This window comes from Aethalodelphis obliquidens, unplaced genomic scaffold (genome assembly GCF_003676395.1).
Source record: "Aethalodelphis obliquidens isolate GAN/ISIS:26980383/991018 unplaced genomic scaffold, ASM367639v1 scaffold55, whole genome shotgun sequence".
NCBI classification, from domain to species: domain Eukaryota; kingdom Metazoa; phylum Chordata; class Mammalia; order Artiodactyla; family Delphinidae; genus Aethalodelphis; species Aethalodelphis obliquidens.
This window is the reverse complement of record NW_020837999.1, coordinates 1,043,905-1,065,085: the sequence shown is the minus strand read 5'-3', so window position 1 is coordinate 1,065,085 and position 21,181 is coordinate 1,043,905. Positions and strand designations below refer to the sequence as shown.

Genomic DNA, 21,181 nt, shown 5'->3' with positions numbered 1-21,181 from the left:
AAGGGGGAAATGTAGGGAGCCAGTTTCACCAGTGGCATACTTGTCTATCCTTTAAATAAAACCTGTGGCGTACTTGTCTATGTTTTTAATAAAAAACAGAAGTGCTCCAGAAATAACTTCAATCACACCTAAGTACTGGGGCATTACGGCTGTTTCATATTAGACCCAAACAGGCCTAACAGTTCAGGCCTGAGCTAGTTACAGAGACCGCTGCCATATGTGACAGGAACGTGATAGCCAATTAAAAGGGTCCTAGGGAGGTTCCTCCCTGTTTTGTAAAGGTCAGTTTAAGGAATCCTGACCTAACCAGTGCATTCTTCTAGAATCTGTGTTTCCATCCTCAAATGTCCAAGATTCTGAGGTTTTTCCGTAAATCTGGTTGTTCCTCTGATTTCTATATCCCTTACGTGACAAAACTCTGCCCTTTCTCTCTTTTGCTTTCTTAACAGCCCTCTTCTTTCCTATCTTCCCAATTCTGTCTGACAAAAGAATAGATGTTTTAGCTACTTATTCAGACCAGCTGTACCAAATGCCACGAGACCGTGTGAGCGCCACCATATTGGGATTTCAGGGAACTTTCCCTAACTGTCAGTGTAGTACTGCCAGTTCTACTTCCCTTCTCTATGTTTTTTAAAAGAGCAGTCATGTTTAATATTGTGAAATATGATGCATCTCCTCCTCCCCCAGCCTCTAGAACAGTGGTAAATTTCAGAGCACGTTCAGCGGAGTTGGATTGTATTATGCACAGAACACATGTTCATCACCAAACGGTACTTGCTGGAATATATGTAAGTAGAAGGAATTGCTGAGACTTCAAAACCCCAGTTTCTCACAACTGATTTTATTGGCCAGTGTATACCAAAGAGGGGTGGCAAAAGAAGGGTTATTTTTGAAGTTTTCTTTCACCACTGAAGCCCTGTGCTGTTATAGACTGTGGGTTTCCAGTCTTTTGATTAAGCCTTGCCAGTCGTGTGCTGCTGTAACATCAAAGTGACCGCTCTGCACCCTGTCGCCTCCTCCGGCAGGCAGCCATCCTGGTCTCGGACTGTGGGGTCGGCGCCGGACTGGAGCAGCAGCTCAACAATGTCCAAAAACTCACAGGCAGCAGCTGACAGGAAAATCGACAAATACGAAAACCAAGTTACCATGAGACAGAGAGTACTAGACGTCAGCAGGAAAGGCAAGTGCTGAGCAATAAGGAATCCTGAACAGTGGGCGACGGGACAGTGGCTGGGGGGGATGAGGCCTTGTAACGGAACTGCACCGTGACGGTGGGTTTGCCAGTGTTAGGAAAATCAAATTTGCCTTTGTGGTTGCCCAGAAGCTAACAAACAAATACATTTTTTAAAATTGTGAGGCTTCTGGACTCTATTCTTCAGGATGGGATGAAGGGAAGGAACAAAAATAGTTTAAGTATTTCATTTACTTTGATCAAAATGGTAGGTTTGTAGGCGAAGTCAAAAGGCTCAAAATACTGTAAATGTCAAAGAAAGGATTTTGTTTTGTCTTTGAAGAGGGGATAACTGGGTAACTAACTGAACTTTAAAATTCGTAAATGAAGAAAGAAAAAAAAGGTGGCCTAGTAATCAGACCACCCCTCTAAAGCAACCTTAAAAAAATGGTACCAATCACACAAGACACAGGAAGAGGAAAAGGGCCTACAGATATCAAGACTTATTATGAGGATGGTAGGGCACTGCCCCCAGGATGGACAAACAGACCAAAGGGCTAGAAGAGAGAGCCATCCATTCTTTTGCAAACGTACAGAAACTTGATTGTGACAATGCTGGCATTGAAGATCAGCGAGGAAACAAAGCTCCATTAATTAGATGGCACTGAGACAACTGGGCTAAAGTCAAAAGTAGGCATTTTACACAACATAAAACACAAATAGCAACAAACATATGAAAGATGAGCAACCACATTAGTAATCACGGAAATAAAAATTAAAACCAGGAGATAACCATTTCACACCCAGTAGATAATTGAAAACTAAAAACTGAGACAATACCAAGTGTGAAGGAGGCCAGGAGCAAGGGAGACTCCCCTCTGGACTGTGGAGAGTGTACACTGTGCATCACTTTGGACAACACTTTGGACAACAAGTTGGCATTACACGTTAAACCTAAACAAATGCCTACCCTTGGACCCAGCAATTCTACTCCTAGTTATACTCTCTAGAAACCTTTGCATGTGTTCTCCAGGAGATATCTGCAAGAATGTACATATAGTAGCCCTGTTTGTGATAGACCCCAAATGTAGACAACTCAAGTGCCCATTAAGAATAACATGTAAAAATAAAATATTGTTTACATATACAATGAAATCCCTTACCAAAATGAAAACTAATGACCTATAGCTTCATATAACATGAGTTTATCTCTAGAACAATGTTGAAGGGAAAAAGCAAATTAGAAGAATACATACAGTATGTTTCCATTTAAACACAATTTTAAAAACAGGCAAGACTAAACACCATTGTTCAGAGACACAAATACAAAGTGAAACTCTAAGGGAGAATAGTGGTATGAAATTTGGGATAGTGCTAATCTGGGGTGGGGGGTGGTATAGGGAAGGCCATATAATTGGATAGGCACACACACAGGGGGTTTCAAAGATACTGGCAATGTTCTCTTTCTTAAACTACGTGGTAGGTATACAATTTTTTAAAGGTACATTTTAAATTCTTCATATACATTTTATATACAATTTTGTAGTGTGATATATTACACAACAGCAACAACAAAAGGTTTTTAAAAGAAAGGGAGAGCAAGAAGGGTAAGTAGTTTGATTCAATGAGTATTTTACTGAATACATACCATACCAGTCCTATCAAGGATACAGGTAAGATTCCTGCTCTAAGGAACTTAGAAGGATGAGTAAACACTGTGGCAGGTGGGGACACACACACACACACACACACACACACACCCCTGCAAAGGTGAGGGGGATGGGGAGAGGAGGAGGAAGCTAAGGAATCAGGAAAAATACTACAAGCAGGTGGTATGTAAGCTGAGCTTTGAGGACAGAGTAAAATTCCAGGTAAACTTAGAAGAAAAGGCATGCAGAGTGACAAAACAACATTAAGAGAAGCAGGAGAGCACAGGGAATGCTGAGAGAACTGTCTGTTGGCTCAGAGAAGCAATATAGAGCGTCAAAAGCAGAGGCTGGATTTAAGTTAAACTATACAAAGCCTTGAAAGCCATACTAAGAAGTTGGGCATTTATGAGGAGGGGAGTAGCATAATTTGACCTCTGTGTTAGGATGATAATTCTAGAGTGACTTGTAGAACCTAAGCATTTGTGGCAATTAAGAGACTGTGGTAGTCCTTTTCGGGGGCTTGAAATTAGCCAGTGTTGGCAGGAGTATAAAGAAGGGACTGATAAATAAATGCTGGAGAGGGTGTGGAGAGAAGGGAACACTCTTGCACTGTTGGTGGGAATGTGAATTGGTACAGCCACTATGGAGAACAGTATGGAGGTTCCTTAAAAAACTAAAAATAGAACTACCATACGACCCAGCAGTCCCACTACTGGGCATATACCCTGAGAAAACCATAATTCAAAAAAAGTCACATACCACAATGTTCATTGCAGCTCTATTTACAATAGCCAGGACATGGAAGCAACCTATAAAGATGTGGCACGTATATAAAATGGAATATTACTCAGCCATAAAAAGAAACAAAATTGAGTTCTTTGTAGTGAGGTGGATGGATGTAGGGACTGTCATAGAGAGTGAAGTAAGTCAGAAAGAAAAAAACAAATACCATATGCTAACACATATATATGGAATCTAAAAAAAAAAAAAGGTTCTGAAGAACCTAGGGTTAAGATGGGAATAAAGACACAGACCTACTAGAGCAGGGACTTGAGGATATGGGGAGCAGGAAGGGTAAGCTGTGACGAAGTGAGAGAGTGGCATGGACATATATACACTACCAAACGTACAATAGATAGCTAGTGGGAAGCAGCCGCACAGCACAGGGAGATCAGCTCGGTGCTTTGTGACCACCTAGAGGGGTGGGATAGGGAGGGTGGGAGGGAGGGAGATGCAAGAGGGAAGAGATATGGGAACATACGTGTATGTATAACTGATTCACTCTGTTATAAAGCAGAAACTAACACACCACTGTAAAGCAATTATACTCCGATAAAGATGTTAAAAAAAAAAGAATAAAGGTAGAATTCTAATTAAAAAAAAGTTTGTGAACACTAAATTTAATAATTAACGAAACTGATATAATGTCATATTTGTAGACACCTAGCTAAACGTTTAATTATTTATATTTTGCAATTTTCTTTTTGTTTTCTGGAGCAAAGATATTTTGTTTCAGATTTCAGGTACTTTTATAGGTTTTTGAAAAGTTCTTAGGCCCAAGGCCTGTGATCGTAATGTTTACTGAATAAAACAGCCTGAGTATTTCTACACTTGATAAAATTACTGATAAATCTGATTATATAGAAACCTAAAACTGATAAATTTGAACACAAATTTAAAACAGCTATACCACACACACAAAAATACTATATACAAAAGTAAACCATAAACTGGGAAACATATTCACCTACATAACACAGGTAAGAGCTAATATCCTTAATATTAAAACAAAAAAAAAACTTTAACAAATCAATCCAATGGTCAAAAGAATTAGAAGAATCAAAGATGACACCTATGTTTCTAGTCTTGGAGAACACATAGATGCTGGTGACATCTCTAAAATAAGGAACCAGAAGAAGGAAGAGCAAAGTTTTTGGAGGGGAATAGAAGCAGAAAATTATGGAGGGGTAGAAATAATATTGTTTGGGACATGATAAATATGTGGTACTAAGGGATATCTATATTGATAAGCTCAGTAGGGAGGTAAAATTTGAATCTGAAAAAAAAAAAACCCACTCACCCCACACACACTACTATCTCCATTTTTACTGTACTGTGTGACTTTCTGAAGACATATGTTTGGGGCTCAGGATTTTTAGCAATTTTTCTGGATACTCTTTAAATATATTTATATTACATGATCACTCTGACCAAAGAGCTACCTACCTAAGGTGGTTTCCCTTACCATGCTGGAGAAATACATTTGAAAGAGACATACAGATTATTGAAAATTCCTAATGGTATCCTTACCAGTAGACACATTTATGTGGTTGGGAAATAAAAAGCTTAAGAGGCAAAGACTGTTAATGCCCGTTATTAAATTTTCACTTGTAATTTTTACTACAATTTACATTCATCCACTTTGGTTTTCATTGTTGATCACTAAGCATGTTTTACTAATTATTATTTTACATTATCTCTACTGGGTTTTCTTCTCCCTATAAACAGGCTTTAAGACTTCACTAGCTCTCTCTTTTTTAAATTAATTTATTTATTCTTGGCTGCGTTGGGTCTTCGTTGCTGCACGCGGGCTTTCTCTAGTTGTGGCGAGCAGGGGCTACTCTTCGTTGTGGTGTGCGGGCTTCTCATTGCAGTGGCTTCTCTTGTTGCGCAGCATGGGCTCTAGGCGTGCAGGCTTCAGTGGTTGTGGCATGTGGGCTCAGTAGTTGTGGCCCATGGGCTCTCGAGTGCAGGCTCAGTAGTTGTGGCTCACTGGCTTAGCTGCTTTGCAGCATGTGGGATCTTCCTGGACCAGGGCTCAAACCCATGTCCCCTGCAGTGGCAGGTGGATTAACCACTGTGCCACCAGGGAAGCCCCACCAGGGAAGCCCCACCAGCTCTTTAAAAGCGCCATTATCAAGCCTACTTATAATGATTCTCCTTTGCCACACCTGGCCTTCTCTCTCCACCAGGCTTTCACTAGCTCTACTGCAGGGAGCCTGCATCAGAATCACCTGGAGGGCTTGTTGGACCACAAACTGCAGGGTGCCCCCCTGCAGTTTCTGATTGGTAGGTTTGGAGCAGGACTGAGAATTTACATTTCCTAGCAGGTTCCCAGGTGATGCTGATACTGATGATCTGGGACCTCACTCTGAGACTCAGGGCTCTACCAGCGTGCCTCCTGCCTCATACCATTGGTCAATTTTCACAGCTAGAGCCACTTAACTCACACGTATTGATAATGCCCCACACAGGTAAGAAGGAACACAGGCCTCTCATTGGTTCGGTGCGACGTAACTTTACGTCGGATGTGACGTGGGTGGCAGAGCCGAGCCTTTGCTGAGTTTTCCAGCTCCCGTACTTCATCCTCTCCTGGATTCTTTGCTGAACACGCTATTTCCTCTGGCACTAGGACGCTTTGATTTCCCTTGCTCCGTTCCTTCTGGAAGCGGAAGATGAGCAGGTAAGTTCACTTCCCACATCTGGGAATATACCTGGTTGCCTTCTGGACATTTGTGACGGTGCTGGTTTGCCTGTGCTGATTTTTTTCCGTTTTTTGTTGTTAAGACTTTGAAGTTTGCCTTTTCTGTGCCAGTGAGTCTAGTATCCTGGGTCTGGCGTTCCGGGCCTGACTTCAAATACCCCAGGCTACCTTCCTCTCTGCTTTTCAAACAGTTGAACAATGTTGTTGTTAGTTCTATGACTGCTGCACATTCTTTCCCTATCCTGATTTCTATATGTATTTCCAGACCCCTCAACCCCGGGCTCCATCTTCCTAATGCTCTGAGACTCAGGGCTGGCTTGGTCTTTTTCCTCTATGAATGATTCCTTATCTGGTAAGATCATGAACCTTGGCTGGAAGGTTTTTTTTTTTTTTTTTTGCGGTATGCGGGCCTCTCACCGTGTGGCGTCTCGCGTTGCGGAGCACAGGCTCCGGACGCGCAGGCTCAGCGGCCATGGCTCACGGGCCCAGCCGCTCCGCGGCATGTGGGATCTTCCCGATTCGGGGCACAAACCCATGTCCCCTGCATCGGCAGGCAGACTCTCAGCCACTGCGCCACCAGGGAAGGCCCGTGGCTGGAAGGGTTTTTTTTTTTTTGCGGTACGCGGGCCTCTCACCGCTGTGGCCTCTCCCGTTGCGCAGCACAGGCTCCGGACGCGCAGGCCCAGCGGCCACGGCCCACGGGCCCAGCCGCTCCGTGGCACTTGGGATACTCCCGGACCGGGGCACGAACCCGTGTTCCCTGCATCGGCAGGCGGACTCTCAACCACTGCGCCACCAGGGAAGCCCGGCTGGAAGGTTTTAATGCCACCTACATGCATGACTTAGAGCCTAGTAAGTCAACTCTATTTTTTTCCTTTTTAAACCTGTGCCAAGGAGGTCTATGGGCTTGCCATGCAAAGTGTAGTCTGAGGATCAGTGGCTTTCAGCATATTAGGGGAGCTTGTTAGAAATGCAGAGCTTCACGCCTCACCTCAGATGTACTGAGTTAGAATTCATGGTGTAACAAGAGCCACAGGTGATTTTCATGCACATTGTAAAGAACTGATGTGTGGTATAGTGCCTATAGGATGAACTGCTCCCACCTGAGACTAATTATTATGACTCTCAACCTTACCAATCACTACTTTTTCCAACTTCCTTATTGCTACTGATGTAATTCTACAAACCTGTGTTGGGTGAGTTTCCTGATGACAATGTGAACTATGACCTACAACCCATGGTTCTGTAGGAACCCAGAGTCTCTCTGTGTATATCTCACATTTGTTGTTTCTTAGTATATCTTTTGCACAAGGCCTTTTCAACTATGTCAACATACCAAAGGAATATTGGATTTTGGCCATGATCTGATGTGGGCTCGGATAACAGGCAGCCTGAGGGTCCGGGGCGGATAAGTACCACTCAAGTTCAACAATAAATTTTAGGTGCTTAATGTAATGCTGGCCCACAGAAGGTGACCATCCAAATATCTCTCATCAGTGTTTACTATGAAGGTGTTGAAAGTAGATCAGGCTGAGTGAACTAACCCCACCCTGGGCTTTGGTGGTGGGTGGGGCCAGCAGTACTGGTCTGGACAGTCACCACTGAATGGCCTTGTTGCCAGAAACCATCCCTGAAGGAGCAGGACTCCAGCCAGTGACCTAGTCCACAAGTCAGGTCCAACCATAGCAGGGGGGTGGGGCTAGTAAGATATATACGGAGTGTCAGAACCTCAGTCAAGAATGCCTACATTCAGAATAGGGATACAGCTCCGAAAGGAGGAAACTGCCACATTAACCTGGAGACCCAGGTGCACAGGCCCTTATAAGTAGTGCCATAGAAAGAACATGGATTCTAGAATCCAAGCTGGGTTTGTGTGACCTTGAGTAACTATCAGATGGTCTTCCTAGGCAAATGAAAATGCATGTCCAGGGTCTACTAGAGGACTCAAATAGTAGATGCTTATTAAATGGTAGCTACTATTATGTTTATTATAGAGGAAATCATATTCTTATGTGAGCCTATGGACCTAAAGGCTGCTTCAGGTTCTCTGAATTTTGATCCGCCTGGTTGGAGGGTTGGGTAGCTAGTATAGTACCTCATTCAGGATTTGGGCAGAAGGAAACACGCATGCTCAAAGCACAGGTGCTTAGCTAGGTACATTGGAGGACTTTTTTTTTCCTTTCCTCTTCTGTTCTCTTGTCATTTGATGACTAACTTTAGAGTTGTGTTTGGATTCTTTTTTCTTTTCTTTTTTTGTGTGTATCTATGGTAGATTTTTGGTTTGCGGTTACCATGAGGTTTTGATATAGCAGTCTCTATATAAACAAGATTGTTTTAAGTTGCTGGTCTTTTCATTTCAAATGCATTTCCAATATCCTGTATTTGTACTACCCTCTTCTCACAGTTGCTGGTTTTGATATCATTTGTGTGTGGATGATTTCCTACCTTTACAGTATGTTCGCCTTTACTGGTGAGCTTTCCCATTTGTAATTTTCTTTTTTCTAGTTGTGACCTTTTCTTTTTCATCTGGAGAAGTTTCTTTAGCATTTGTTGCAAAGCTGGCCTGGTGGTCCTAGATTCTCTTAGTTTTTGCTAGTCTGTAAAGCTTTTGATTTCTCCATCAAATTTAAATGAGAGCCTTGCTGGGTAGAGTATTCTTGGTTGTAGATTTTTCCCTTTTATCACTTTAAATATATCATGCCACTCCCTTCTGGCCTGCAGAGTTTCTGCTGAAAAATCTGCTGCTAGCCTTATGGGAGTCTCCTTGTATGTTATTTGTTGCTTTTCCCTCGTTGCTCTTAATATTTTGTCTTTAATTTTTGTCAGTTTGATTACTATGTGTCTTGGTGTGTTAATTCTTGGGTGAATCCTGTATGGGACTCTCTGCGCTTCCTGGACTTGGGTGACAGTTTCCTTTCCCATGTTAGGGAAGTTTTCAGCTATGATCTCTTCAAATATCTTCTCAGGCCCTTTCTCTCTTTCTCCTTCTGAGACCCCTATAATGTGACTGGTAGTGCATGTGATATCCCAGAGGTCTCTTAAACTGTCCTCATTTCTTTTCATTTTTTCTTTATTCTGTTCCATGGCAATGATTTCCACCACTCTGTCTTCAGCTCACTGATTCGTTCTTCTACCTCATTTATTCTGCTATTGATTCCTTCTAATGTGTTTTTCATCTCATTACTGTATTTGTCAACTCTGTTTGGTTCTTTATATTTTCTCTTTGCTAAGAACTTCTTGTAACTTCTTGATCTATGCGTCCATTCTTTTCCTGAGTTCTCGGATCATCTTTATGACCATTACTTGAAACTCTTTCTCAGGTAGATTGCCTATCTCCATTTCACTTAGTTGTCCTTTTGGGGTTTTATCTTGTTACTTCGTCTGCAGCATATTCCTTTGCTGTCTCGTTTTGTTTAAATTTCTATTTGTATTTTTGTTTCTGTGGTAGGTTAGTTACATTTCTCAACCTTGGAGAAGTGGTCCTCGTCCCAGCAGTGCATTCCCCTCTCATCACTCAGGGGCAGGGACCAGCTGTTCCCAGGGTAGGTTCTGACCTGAGTTTATGGACTCAGTTCTGCAGGCTGTAGGATCGTAGTGTTCCGGTGTTTGTCTCCTGGTGGGTGAGGCTGGTCTGGAGGCTTGTGCAGGCTTTCTGACAGGAGGGACTGGTGCCTGCCCACTGATGGGTGGAGCTGGGTCTTGGCCCTCTGGTGGGCAGGGCCATGTCAAGGGACCTATCTAGAGGTGGCTGTGTGCTCAGGAAGTCTTTAGGCAACCTATTTGCTGACGGCTGGGGCTGTGTTCCTGTCCTGTTGGTTGTCTGGCCTGAGACGTCCCAGAACTGGAGCCTAAAGGCGGTTGGGTGGGGCCAGGCCTCGGTGCTTATGACACCTTAGGCAAGATGCCTGCCTTCCATGAGAGTTCATGTAGATGACGCTCTCCAATATTTCTGCCACTGCCACCAGTGTCCATGTTGCCAGGGTGAGCTACAGCTGCCCCCCCCCCCCACCTCCCCAGGAGACCCACCAAGACCAGAAGGTAGGTCTGGCCTGGGCTCCTACAAAGTCACTGCTTTTGCCCTGGGTCCTGGTGTATGTGAGACCTTGTGTGCACCCTCCAGGAGTGGAGTCTCTGTTTCCCCCAGTCCTGTGCAGCTCTTGCGATCAAGCCCCTCTGGCCTTCAAAGACAGGTACTCTGGGGGTTCTCCTCCCGATGCCAGACCTCTAGGCTGGGAAGCCTGATGTGGGGCTCAGAACTCTCACTCCTGTGGGAGAACTTCTGCGATACAGTTATTCTCGAGTTTGTGGGTCACCCACCTGGGTGGTATGGGAATTGTTTATATCACGAGTTCGCCCCTACTACTGTTTTGTTGTGGTTTCTTCTTTGTGTCTTTGGACGTAGAATATCTTTTTTGGTAGGTTCCAGTCTTTTTAATCAATGGCTGTTCAGCAGTTAGTTGTGATTTTGGTGTGCGTGTGAGAAGAGGTGAGCTCAAGGTCCTTCTACTCCGCCATCTTGTCCGTCCCAGATTCTTCATCCACTTTGGATTGTGCCAGTTAACATACAGAGCAAGATTCCCTGGTTTTTCTTCTTTTTTTAAAAAATTGAAGTAATACTCATTCTTCTTAAAAATTTGAATTCTGGCAAATGTGTCTACTTGTGTAGCTACCATTACAATAGAGACATAAGACATGTCCATAACCCCCAGAAGTTCCTCCTGGCCTCTCTGCAGCCAATCCTCTTACTCCCACCCATTGCCCCTGGCAACCACTGATCTGATTTCTGTCCTTAGGTTTTGCCTTTTCCAGAAATGGAAATCATACAGCCTATAGTCTTCTGTGTCTGGCTTCTTTCATTGAGCATGATGCTTTTGAGATCCATCCATGTTGCTGCAGGTATGAGTAGTTCTTTCCCTTTTGTTGCTGAGTAGTATTCCATTGTATAAAAGTATGTAGGCATCTGGCTTGTGTCCAGTTTTTGGCCATTAGGAATAAGATCCTATGAACACCTGGATACATGTCTTTGTATGGATCTTGTATGTTTTCACATCTTTTGGGTAAATATCTAGAGTGGGACTGCTGAGTCACATGGCAAGTGAACATTAAACTTGAATAAGAAACTACCAAACTTCCAAACTTTGTATTCCCACCAGTATGTATGAATTCTAGTTGCTCTGTATCCTTGTCAGCACTTGTTATTATCATTAAAATTCTTTTTAGCCATTCTAGTCATGTCTCTAGTACGTATAGTATAGGTACTATATAGTATAGTCAGGTCTTCTTATTGTGGTTTTTAATTTACATTTCCCTAATGTCTACTGATGAACATCTTTTTACGTACTTATTTGCCAGTCATCTACCTTTGGTGAGTTATCCAAATCTTTTGTCCACTTATTAATTGGGGTGTCTTTTTAATAAAGTTACAATTATTCTTTATATATTGTTGGATATAAGTTTTTTTCCAAATATGTTTTATAAATATTTTTTCCCACTGTGTCTCGTCTTTTATTAACAGTATCTTTTTGTGTGTGTGTGTGTGTGGTATGTGGGCCTCTCACTGTTGTGGCCCCTCCCATTGCAAAGCACAGGCTCAGCGGCCATGGCTCACAGGCCTAGCTGCTCTGTGGCATGTGGGATCTTCCCGGACCGGGGCACGAACCCATGTCCCCTGCATCAGCAGGCGGACTCTCAACCACTGTGCCACCAGGGAAGCCCAACAGTATCTTTTGAAGGGTAAAATTTTAAAATTTTGAATGAAGTCCCATTTATTTTTTTCTTTTATGTTTTGTGCTTTTTGTGTCCTATATAAGAAGTCTTTGTCTATCTCAAGATCACAAAGATTTTCTTGCACATTTTCTTCTAGTTCTTTATATTTTAGCTCTTATGTATAGGTCTCTGATCCATTTCAAGATAATTTTTGTGGAGGGTATGAGAAAAGGGTTGAGGCTTTTCTTCCTCCCAGTATGTATGTGTATGTCCAACTGTGACAGCACCATTTGTTAAATAGAGTATCCTTTCCTCCATTGACTTACCTTGGCACTTCTATCAACAATCAATTACCCATGTGTGGTTTGGTCTATTTCTAGGTTATTTATCTTGTTTCATTGATCTATACACCTCACCCTACACCAATATCACACTGTTTTGGTTTCTGTATCTTTATACTAAGTTTGTAGTAAGTAATAATACATTGGTCAAAGAAAAAAATATCAAAGAAATTAAATTATTTTGAACTAAATGAAAATGAAAACACAACTTATCAAAATTTATGGGCTGCATCAAAAGCAGTGCTTAGAAGGAAATTATAGCATTGAATGCATGTATTAGAAAAGAAGAAAGATATAAAATCAATAATCTAAGTTCCCACCTTAGGAAACTGGAAAAAGAAGAGCAAATTAAATCCAAAGTAAGCAGGGAAAAAAAGAAAAAAAAAAGAATTACAACAGAAATCAATGAACTTGAAAACAGGAAATCAATAGAGAAAATCAATAAAATCAAAAGGTAGTTCTTTGAAAAGATCAATAAGATCAATAAGCTTCCAGCCAAGTTAAATAAGAAAAGAGAGGACACAAATTACTAATATCAGAAATGAAAGAGGGGACATTACTACAGGTTCAATAGACATTAAAAGGATAAAAAGGAATACTAGAAACATTTCTATGCCTACAAATATGATAATCTATATGAGATGGACCAATTCCTTGAAAGACACAATTTGCCAAAATTCACACAAGAAAAAATATACATTCTGAATAGGCCTGTAACTAGTAAAGAAATCAAATAAATGATTAATAACCTTCCAAACTAGAATGTACCAGGCCTAGGTGGGTTCACTGGTGAATTCTACTAAACATTTAAAGAAGAAATTATACCAGATCTCTACAATCTCTTTCAGAAGGCAGAAGTAGAGAGAATATTTCCTAAATCATTCTATAAGGCCACCATTACTCTAATAACAAAAAACAGACAAAAACATTATAAGAAACGGGAAAAAAACTACAGACTGATATCTCTCGTGGACATAAACGCAAAACCCTCAACAAAATATTAGCAAATTGAACTCAACAATGAATAAAAAGAATTATATACCACAGCCAAGTGGGATTTATCCCAGGTGGGCAAGGCTGGTTCAACACTTGAAAATCAATTAATGTAATTCATCGTAGCAATAGGCAAAAAAATAAAATCACATGATCATATCAACAGATGCAGAAAAATAACTTGACAAAATCTAACACTCATTTGTGATTTAAAAAAACCTCTCAGTTAACTAGAAATTGAGGGGAACTTCCTCAATTTGAGAAGTTCTCAGCTATTTCTTTAAATAAACTTTCTTCTCCCTTCTCCTTCTATTGCCCTGCTGGGATACCTATTATCCTAATGGTGCCCCTCCTGAAAGAGTGAGATAGGTCTTGCAGAATTTCCTCAATTTTAAATGCTATTTCTCTTCCTCCTACTTGTATAAATTTTAGATTTCTATCTTTGAGCTCTCTAATTCTCTCTTCTATGTGGTCTGCTCTGTTTCCAATGTTTTTTTTTTTTTTTAAAAAAACATTTATTTACTTTTGGCTGCATTGGGTCTTAGCTGCGGCACATGGGCTCTTCGTTGCGGTTTGCAGGTTTCTCTCTAGTTGTGGCATGTGGGCTCTCTAGTTGTGGCGCAGGCTCCAGAGCATGTGGGCTCTGTGGCTGCGGCATGCAGGCTCTTTAGTTGTGGCGTGTGGGCTTAGATGACCCGCGGCATGTGGGATCTTAGTTCCTGGACCAGGGATTGAAGCTGCATCCTCTGCATTGGAAGGCGGACTCTCAACCACTGGATCACCAGGGAAGTCCCCTTTCAATGCTTTCTAATGCATTCTTTATGTCATTTATTGAGTTCTTCAGCTCCAAAATTTGTTTGGTTCTTTTTTTAGAGTTTAAATCTCTTTGGCAAAGTATTACTTCTGTTAATTCATTTTATTCCTGAGCTCACTGAACTGCCTTTCTGAATTTTCTTGTTGTTTGCTGAGTTTCTTCATGTTCACTATTTTGAACTCTCTATCAGTTAGATCGCAATATTCCATGACTTTAAGTTTGGTTTCTGGAGAATTATCATTTTCTTTCTGTGGTAGTGTTACTCTAGTTCTTCATGGTGCTTGATGAGTTGTTCCTCTGCCAGCACATCTGAAGTAGCAACAGGTCAGAAATCAGAGGCTTTCTGTTTTCCAGTAGGTGGCACTATAGCATAAGTTTTTGGTTTCTCTTACCTGAGCTGCCTCTTGTTACATTTGAGAGTTAGCACTTTCTACCCTGTACTGCCCATAACATGTGGCCCCCTGCCCACATTATCAGTTCTTGCATCTCTGGGGTCACTGGTGCCTTGCTTCTGCCAGTGTTATTGGCATCACCACCTGGTGTACCAAGATGGTGGGCTCTCCCTTGTGTCTGGGATCCCCTGAGTCACAGGCTCTGCCACTGCAGGGGGAGAGTAAGGGAAGGGGGGAAGCAGGAGTTGTGAGGGCACCTCTTCCGTGTCTGGTATTATAAAGTTAGTGGGCTCTGCCGCTGCAGATTCGGGGGGAGAGGGCAGGTGGCTGGAGTGGTGGGCACATCAGTGGCTGGAGGGATGGGGTCCCAGGCCCCACTACTGCTGTTGCCCAGTTGCCTGTGGCCACAGGGTGTTGTGTAGCTGGAGTCGTGTGCACTGCCTCCCCGGCTGCTACTGGGTTCTCTGGGGCTGTGGGCTCAGCTGCTGTGGTGGGAAGGCCAGGACTACAGGTACCACCTCCACTGTTTCCTTGGTTCTGCCTCCTATATGTGTTCCAGTCCACTGACCTTTAGATGTACAGATGTGTGGAATTCTCTAGCATCCTGGTGTGTTGGGCAGAGGTACCTTTGTTGAGTTATGAATGTTTTACTGGTTGCAGATTGAAAGGGAGAGACAAAGGTAGCTTTTCACTCCACTATGTTGCTGACGTCACTCCTCGGGAACTTCCTCAATGTGATAAAGAACATCTACAAAAAGCCTATAGCTAAAATCATACTTACTGGTGAGAAACTCAAAGCTTTCACACTAAGATGGGGTATAAGGCAAGGATATCTGTTCTCACCACTCCTTTTGAACACTGTACTGGAAGTTCTAGGTAATGCAATAAGACATGAAAAGGAAATAAAAGATATGCAGATTAGGGAAGAAGAAATAAAACTGTCTTTGTTTGCAGATGACATGATAGTCCATGTGGAAAATCCAAAAGAACTGACAAAAAAACCTCCTGGAACAAATAAGCAATTATAGCAATGTTGCAGAATATAATGTTAATGTACAAAAGTCAATTGCTTTCCAGCAATGGACAAGTGGAATTTGAAATTAAAAACATAATACCATTTACATTAGCACCCCCAAAATGAAATACTGAGGTATAAACCTAACATGATATTTGCCAAGATCTATATGAGAAAAATTATAAAGCTCAGAACAAAATCAACAAACTAAATAAATGGAGAGATATTCCACATTCGTGGATAGGAAGATTCAGTACTGTCAAGATGTCAGTTCTTTCCAACCAAAATCCCAGCAAGTCAGGCTGTGGATAACAACAAACTGTACAGTTTATATGGAGAGGCAAAAGATCCAGAAGAGCCAATACAATATTGAAGGAGAAGAACAAAGCTGGAAGACAGACACTGTCTGACTTCAAGACTTATGATAATACCATAATAATTAAGACAGTATGGTATTGACAAAAGAATAGAAAAACAGATCAATGAAATAGAATAGAGAGCCCAGAAACAGACCAACGTAAATACTGGATATAAATATCATGGCGTAAGTCTCTCCAGGAAGGCAGTAAAGGGTGCTGGGACCCTTCCATTGCCTTAATGCACTAGCTAGAACTTCCAGTACAATGTTGAATCAAAGTGGAGAGAGTGGACATCTCTGCCTTGTTCCCAGTCAGAAGGAAAGCATTCAGCATTTTACCATTAAGGATGATGTTAGCTATTGATTTCTTCAGGCTGAAGAAGTTCCCTCTATTCCTATTTTGCTCTGTTTTTTATTTTTTGTTGTTGTTCTGTTTTTGTTGTTTTTTCCAAATCATGAAGGAGGCTGAATTTTTCAATGGCTTTTTCTACATATATGGAGATGATCATATGTTTTATTTTTGGTTTTGATTTGTCTGATATGGTGAAATACAATGATTTTCAGCTGCTGAACCAACCTTAGATTCCTGGGATAAACACATTTGGTTATAATTACCCTTCTTGTATATTGCTATGTTCAATTTGCTAACATTTTATTAAAGATTTTTTGCATCTATATTCATGAGACGTATCAGCCTGTAGTTTTCTTTTCCTCTAGGGTCTTCTTCTGGTTTTGGTATTAGGGTAATGTTAGTCTCACAGAATTAGTTTGGCAGTGTTCCCTCCTCTTATTTTCTGGAAGAGTTTGTGTGTAGAACCGGTATTACTTCTTTCTTAAATATTTAGTAGAATTCACAGTGAAGCAATCAGGGCCTGGAGATTTTGCTGTGGGAAAGTTTTCAGTAACAATTCTCAATCTCTTCAATAGATATATAGCTATCTAGGTTCTCTATTTCTTTTTGAGAGAATGTTGTTAGTTTGTGTCTTTAGGAAGTGTGTCCATTTACTCTAAGTTATCTGATTTATTGGTAAAAAGCTGTTAATAATGTTCCCTTATTCGCTTCATAATACCTGTAGGATCTGTGTTGATGACTCCTTTTCATTTCTGAAATTAATTTGTTTTTCCTCTTCTAAATTGGTCTGGCTAGAGGTCTATCAGTTTTATTGACCTTTTTAAAGGTTTTCAATGGTTTCATTGATTTTTGGTTTTCTATTTCAATGATTTCTGCTCTGACCTTTATTTTTATTACAATGCTTATCTTGAGCTTACTTTGCTTTTCTTTTTCAAAAAATTTTTAAGGTAGAGTCTTAGATCATTGATTTGAGACCTTTCTTTTTTAATAAAAGATCCAATTTTCCTCTAAGCACTGTTCTAGCTGCATCTCACAACTTTTGGTGGCATGTTTTCATTTCATTCAATTCAAAATATTTTCTTATTTCTCTTGGAATTTCTTCTTTGACCTATGAGTTATTTAGAAGTGTGTTGAAGTTTCATACAATTAGGGATTTTCCAGATACGTGTCTGTTATTAATTTCTAATTTAATTCTGCGGTGGTCACAGAGCAAACTTTGTATGATTTCTTTTATGCTTGTTAAGGTTAGTTTTATGGCCTAGAATATGGTCTGTCTTGGTAAATGTTCCATGTGTACTTGAAACAATGTATATTGTGTATATTAGGTGTAATGTTCTATAAATGTCAATTAGGTCAAGTTGGTTGATAGTATGGTTCAAATCTTTCAAATCCTTGCTGAATTTTTATCTACTTGCTCTATCAATTACTCATTTATTGCTTGAAAAGGGCTGTTTTTTCCGTGCTTTCTTGAATGCAGAACATTGTGTGTAGGAGGACAGAGGAGGCTGAAGTAAATAATACTATTTACACCCAGAAATGGTCATGCCTTTTCTTCTGTCATGCCATCAGTATGGGTGTTGAGTCAATCTAGTCAGCCGTTGAACCGGGTTTGGTTTTGTTGTTACTATGTATAACCTCAGCGCATCACACACTTACATTCCTCCAGCTGTGGGCTGCTGCTACCTTATGCTTAGTGTGAGGCCTGGGTGCCTGAGGGTGTTTTTTTTTTTTAGAATTCTCACTCCCCCCTCAGCTTTCAGTAGTCTCTGCACATCTACCACAGAGGGAATCTCTCTCTGTACTTTTTCTCCTCATCCATCGATAAGACTGCTACTGCTTATTACTCAGAGTGAGGCTCATGGTGAGAGTGGGATAGAGTTCTTTGTCCTTTTAGTCAAGTCTCAGTCTTAGGCCCTCAGGGGTGGCAATTTCTCAGTGTTCTTGCATCCTCCCTGCCCCCGCAAATGTCAGCCAAATTCTGCCTTGTGTGAAAGAAAACATGTCTTGAGTGGGAACTCCCTGTCCAGCCCCCAGGGGCAAGAGATCTTTGCTTTGTGTCAGCACAGGATCTGGAGCCCAGGGGCTCCCTGTCCTGCCACAGTGGTAGACAGGGTTTGCTTTCACTCCTCCAAAGGCAGTGGATATCTGCCTAGGCCCAGGAACAGGAAGAGAGAATAGAAGAGCTTTCTGCTTTTCCCCCAGTGGCTTAAGGATTTTTCTTTGTATGAAATAAGGGTCTAGGGAAGTGGCAGGATTTCATGCCTGTGTGCCAATGAGGAGGGATCTCTCTGTTCCCAATTTGTCTTACAGCACCCAGTTAATGAAAAAAAGTACATGTGAAAAATCTTCTTGGGTCTGAGGCTCCCAGTTATTCTAAAATGTCATAACTGAGGCTCCCAGTTATTCTAAAATGTCACCTTAAGAATTTGTTAATTTTAGCTGTTTTCTTCTTATCTGCTTTTATGGTGGCTGCCTATTCCTTGGGTGCTCTATCAAAGGTGAAACAGTTGTTGTATCTTATAGGGGCTTGTCATTCTTTGGAATTCGGTTTACTTTGCTGACACGCAACTTCTACTATCTGATGGGTTTAAGAAAGGTTACGATTTTGTAGACTATCTAGCATTTTCTTCTTGTTAGTGTGGGAGCGATGTTCTGTTGCAGTTTTCTCTGTCTTAAGTGGAAGCAGAACTCTCCGGGAGTTTGGTCTTAAATGATTTAGTAGTGACGTTTCTTCTCTTGCACTTTGGTGGTACTCATGTAAAGATAAAAGAGCTTCTTTCTATGGCTCCCTCACCTGTCTTATCTCCCCTGGTGGGTGCTTTCAGCTCAGGGCTCCCTGGCTATGTGCTGTGAAGTGGGCATAGAGCCAAGAGCCAAAACCAGGTTGTGATAAGTTACAAATGTGTGACAGCTTTGGTGATTCTTTATATTATCCGTCCTGACAGACTGAGGTACCAAACTCTAATTTATAATAGCACAGACTCAGAGGTGGTTCTAAGGGAACAGTGGTGGAAGGCAGAAATTTTTCTGAGCTAAAATCAGACCATCTGGCAACCCCATCTCTCTGTCTTTAGTGGGATTTCTTAGAAGGCTACTAGAATTATAAATGTTAAATTAATATTTGAATAAGTGAATAGAGAGTAGGAGAAAAAGGTACAGAAAGGCAAATTTGCCTCTTCTAATCCTGGGACAGGTGTTAATGGACTGAGATCATGTTTTGGGGGTATGCCTTAGATAGGAAGGAAGGCAGAGACAGGATATATTTACCAATAGAGTGTTTAGGATTATAACATCCCTCTGAGAGTTTAAAATCATCTCCCCAAATAATGAACATTTTTATTTTACATTTTTGAAAGGTTTTACCATGAATCACTGTACACCAAGTTAGATTCCAGTGGAAGACAGTCTCAAGTTAGATTCCAATGGAAGACAGTCTCTTAGAAAACATAACAAAGTTAAAGACACATTGCCAATATCAAGTAGCTGTGAATAGAGGATATTTATCCTGCCTAAAACTAGCTACGTGACATTTATATTTTAAGGAATAATCATTTAACATTTTTGCCACAGCTGTCAGTCTCAACTTGTTATGAGAAACACTTGGTTAGGTTTTAAAATTGGAACTTTTTTTTAACATCTTTATTGGAGCATAATTGCTTTACAATGTTGTGCTAGTTTCTGCTGTATAACAAAGTGAATCAGCTATACGTATACGTATATCTCCACATCCCCTCCCTCCTGCGTCTCCCTCCCACCCTCCCTATCCCCCACCACAGGTGGTCACAAAGCACCAAGCTGATCTCCCTGTGCTATGCGGCTGCTTCCCACTAGCTATCTATTTTATGTTTGGTAGTGTATATATGTCCATGCCACTCTCTCACTTTGTCACAGCTTACCCTTCCCCCTCCCCATATCCTCAAGTCCATTCTCTAGTAGGACTGTGTCTTTATTCTTGTCTTACCCCTAGGTTCTTCATGACATTTTAATTTTTTCTTAGATTCCATATATATGTGTTAGCATATGGTATTTGTCTTTCTCTTTCTGACTTACTTCACTCTGTATGACAGACTCTAGGTCCATACACCTCACTACAAATAACTCAATTTCGTTTCTTTTCATGGCTGAGTAATATTCCATTGTATATATGTGCCACACCTTCTTTATCCATTCATCCGATGATGGACACTTAGGTTGTTTCCATCTTCTGGCTGTTGTAAATAGAGCTGCAATGAACATTTTGGTACATGACTCTTTTTTTTTTTTTTTTGCCGGACATGGGCCTCTCACTGTTGTGGCCTCTCCCCTTGTAGAGCATAGGCTCCAGATGTGCAGGCTCAGCAGCCATGGCTCACGGGCCTAGCTGCTCCACGGCATGTGGGATCTTCCCAGACTGGGGCATGAACCCATGTCCCCTGCATCAGCAGGCGGACTCTCAACCACTGCGCCACCAGGGAAGCCCCCATGACTCTTTTTGAATTATGGTTTTCTCAGGGTATATGCCCAGTAGTGGGAATGCTGGGTCATATGGTAGTTCTATTTGTAGTTTTTTAAGGAACCTCCATAATGTTCTCTATAGTGGCTGTACCATAAAATTGGAACTTTTAAAGCAGTATCAGAGGAATAAATTTCCCAGTGTATAAATCTGTGATACACGGTAACAACTACCATGGTCTGTCAGATCACACTTTAGCTCAAATCTAACCCAACACTTGAGACTGCTAAGCATGAAGATCAGGCTAAGTAGCTGTGTATTACGGGTGAAGACACTAAGCTGGCCATCTCAGACAAAGGGGCATTAATTTCATACAATCTGTATGATGATGTGACTTTCCCAGTAGTGAGATATGGTATAATCTATGAGTACTAACCCAGGAATGGAGCTTAAATTTTTAAGTTTCACATGTAG

At 41.3% G+C, this 21,181-nt stretch overlaps 1 protein-coding gene across 3 annotated transcripts in view; it reads right to left on the bottom strand.

The window, feature by feature from the left end:
* Positions 1-391: 391 nt before the first annotated feature.
* The window catches only part of ACBD6 (acyl-CoA binding domain containing 6), a 231,393-nt gene continuing 210,603 nt past the window's right edge, over positions 392-21,181 (bottom strand). The window contains exon 9 of one of the 3 annotated variants that reach the window (XM_027086145.1): positions 392-1,108. In XM_027086145.1, the coding sequence (XP_026941946.1) occupies positions 954-1,108 (155 nt within the window). In that variant the 3' untranslated portion in view covers positions 392-953. The remainder of the gene's footprint in view (positions 1,109-21,181) is intronic. The other 2 variants (XM_027086146.1, XR_003428510.1) reach the window with 2 other exon arrangements.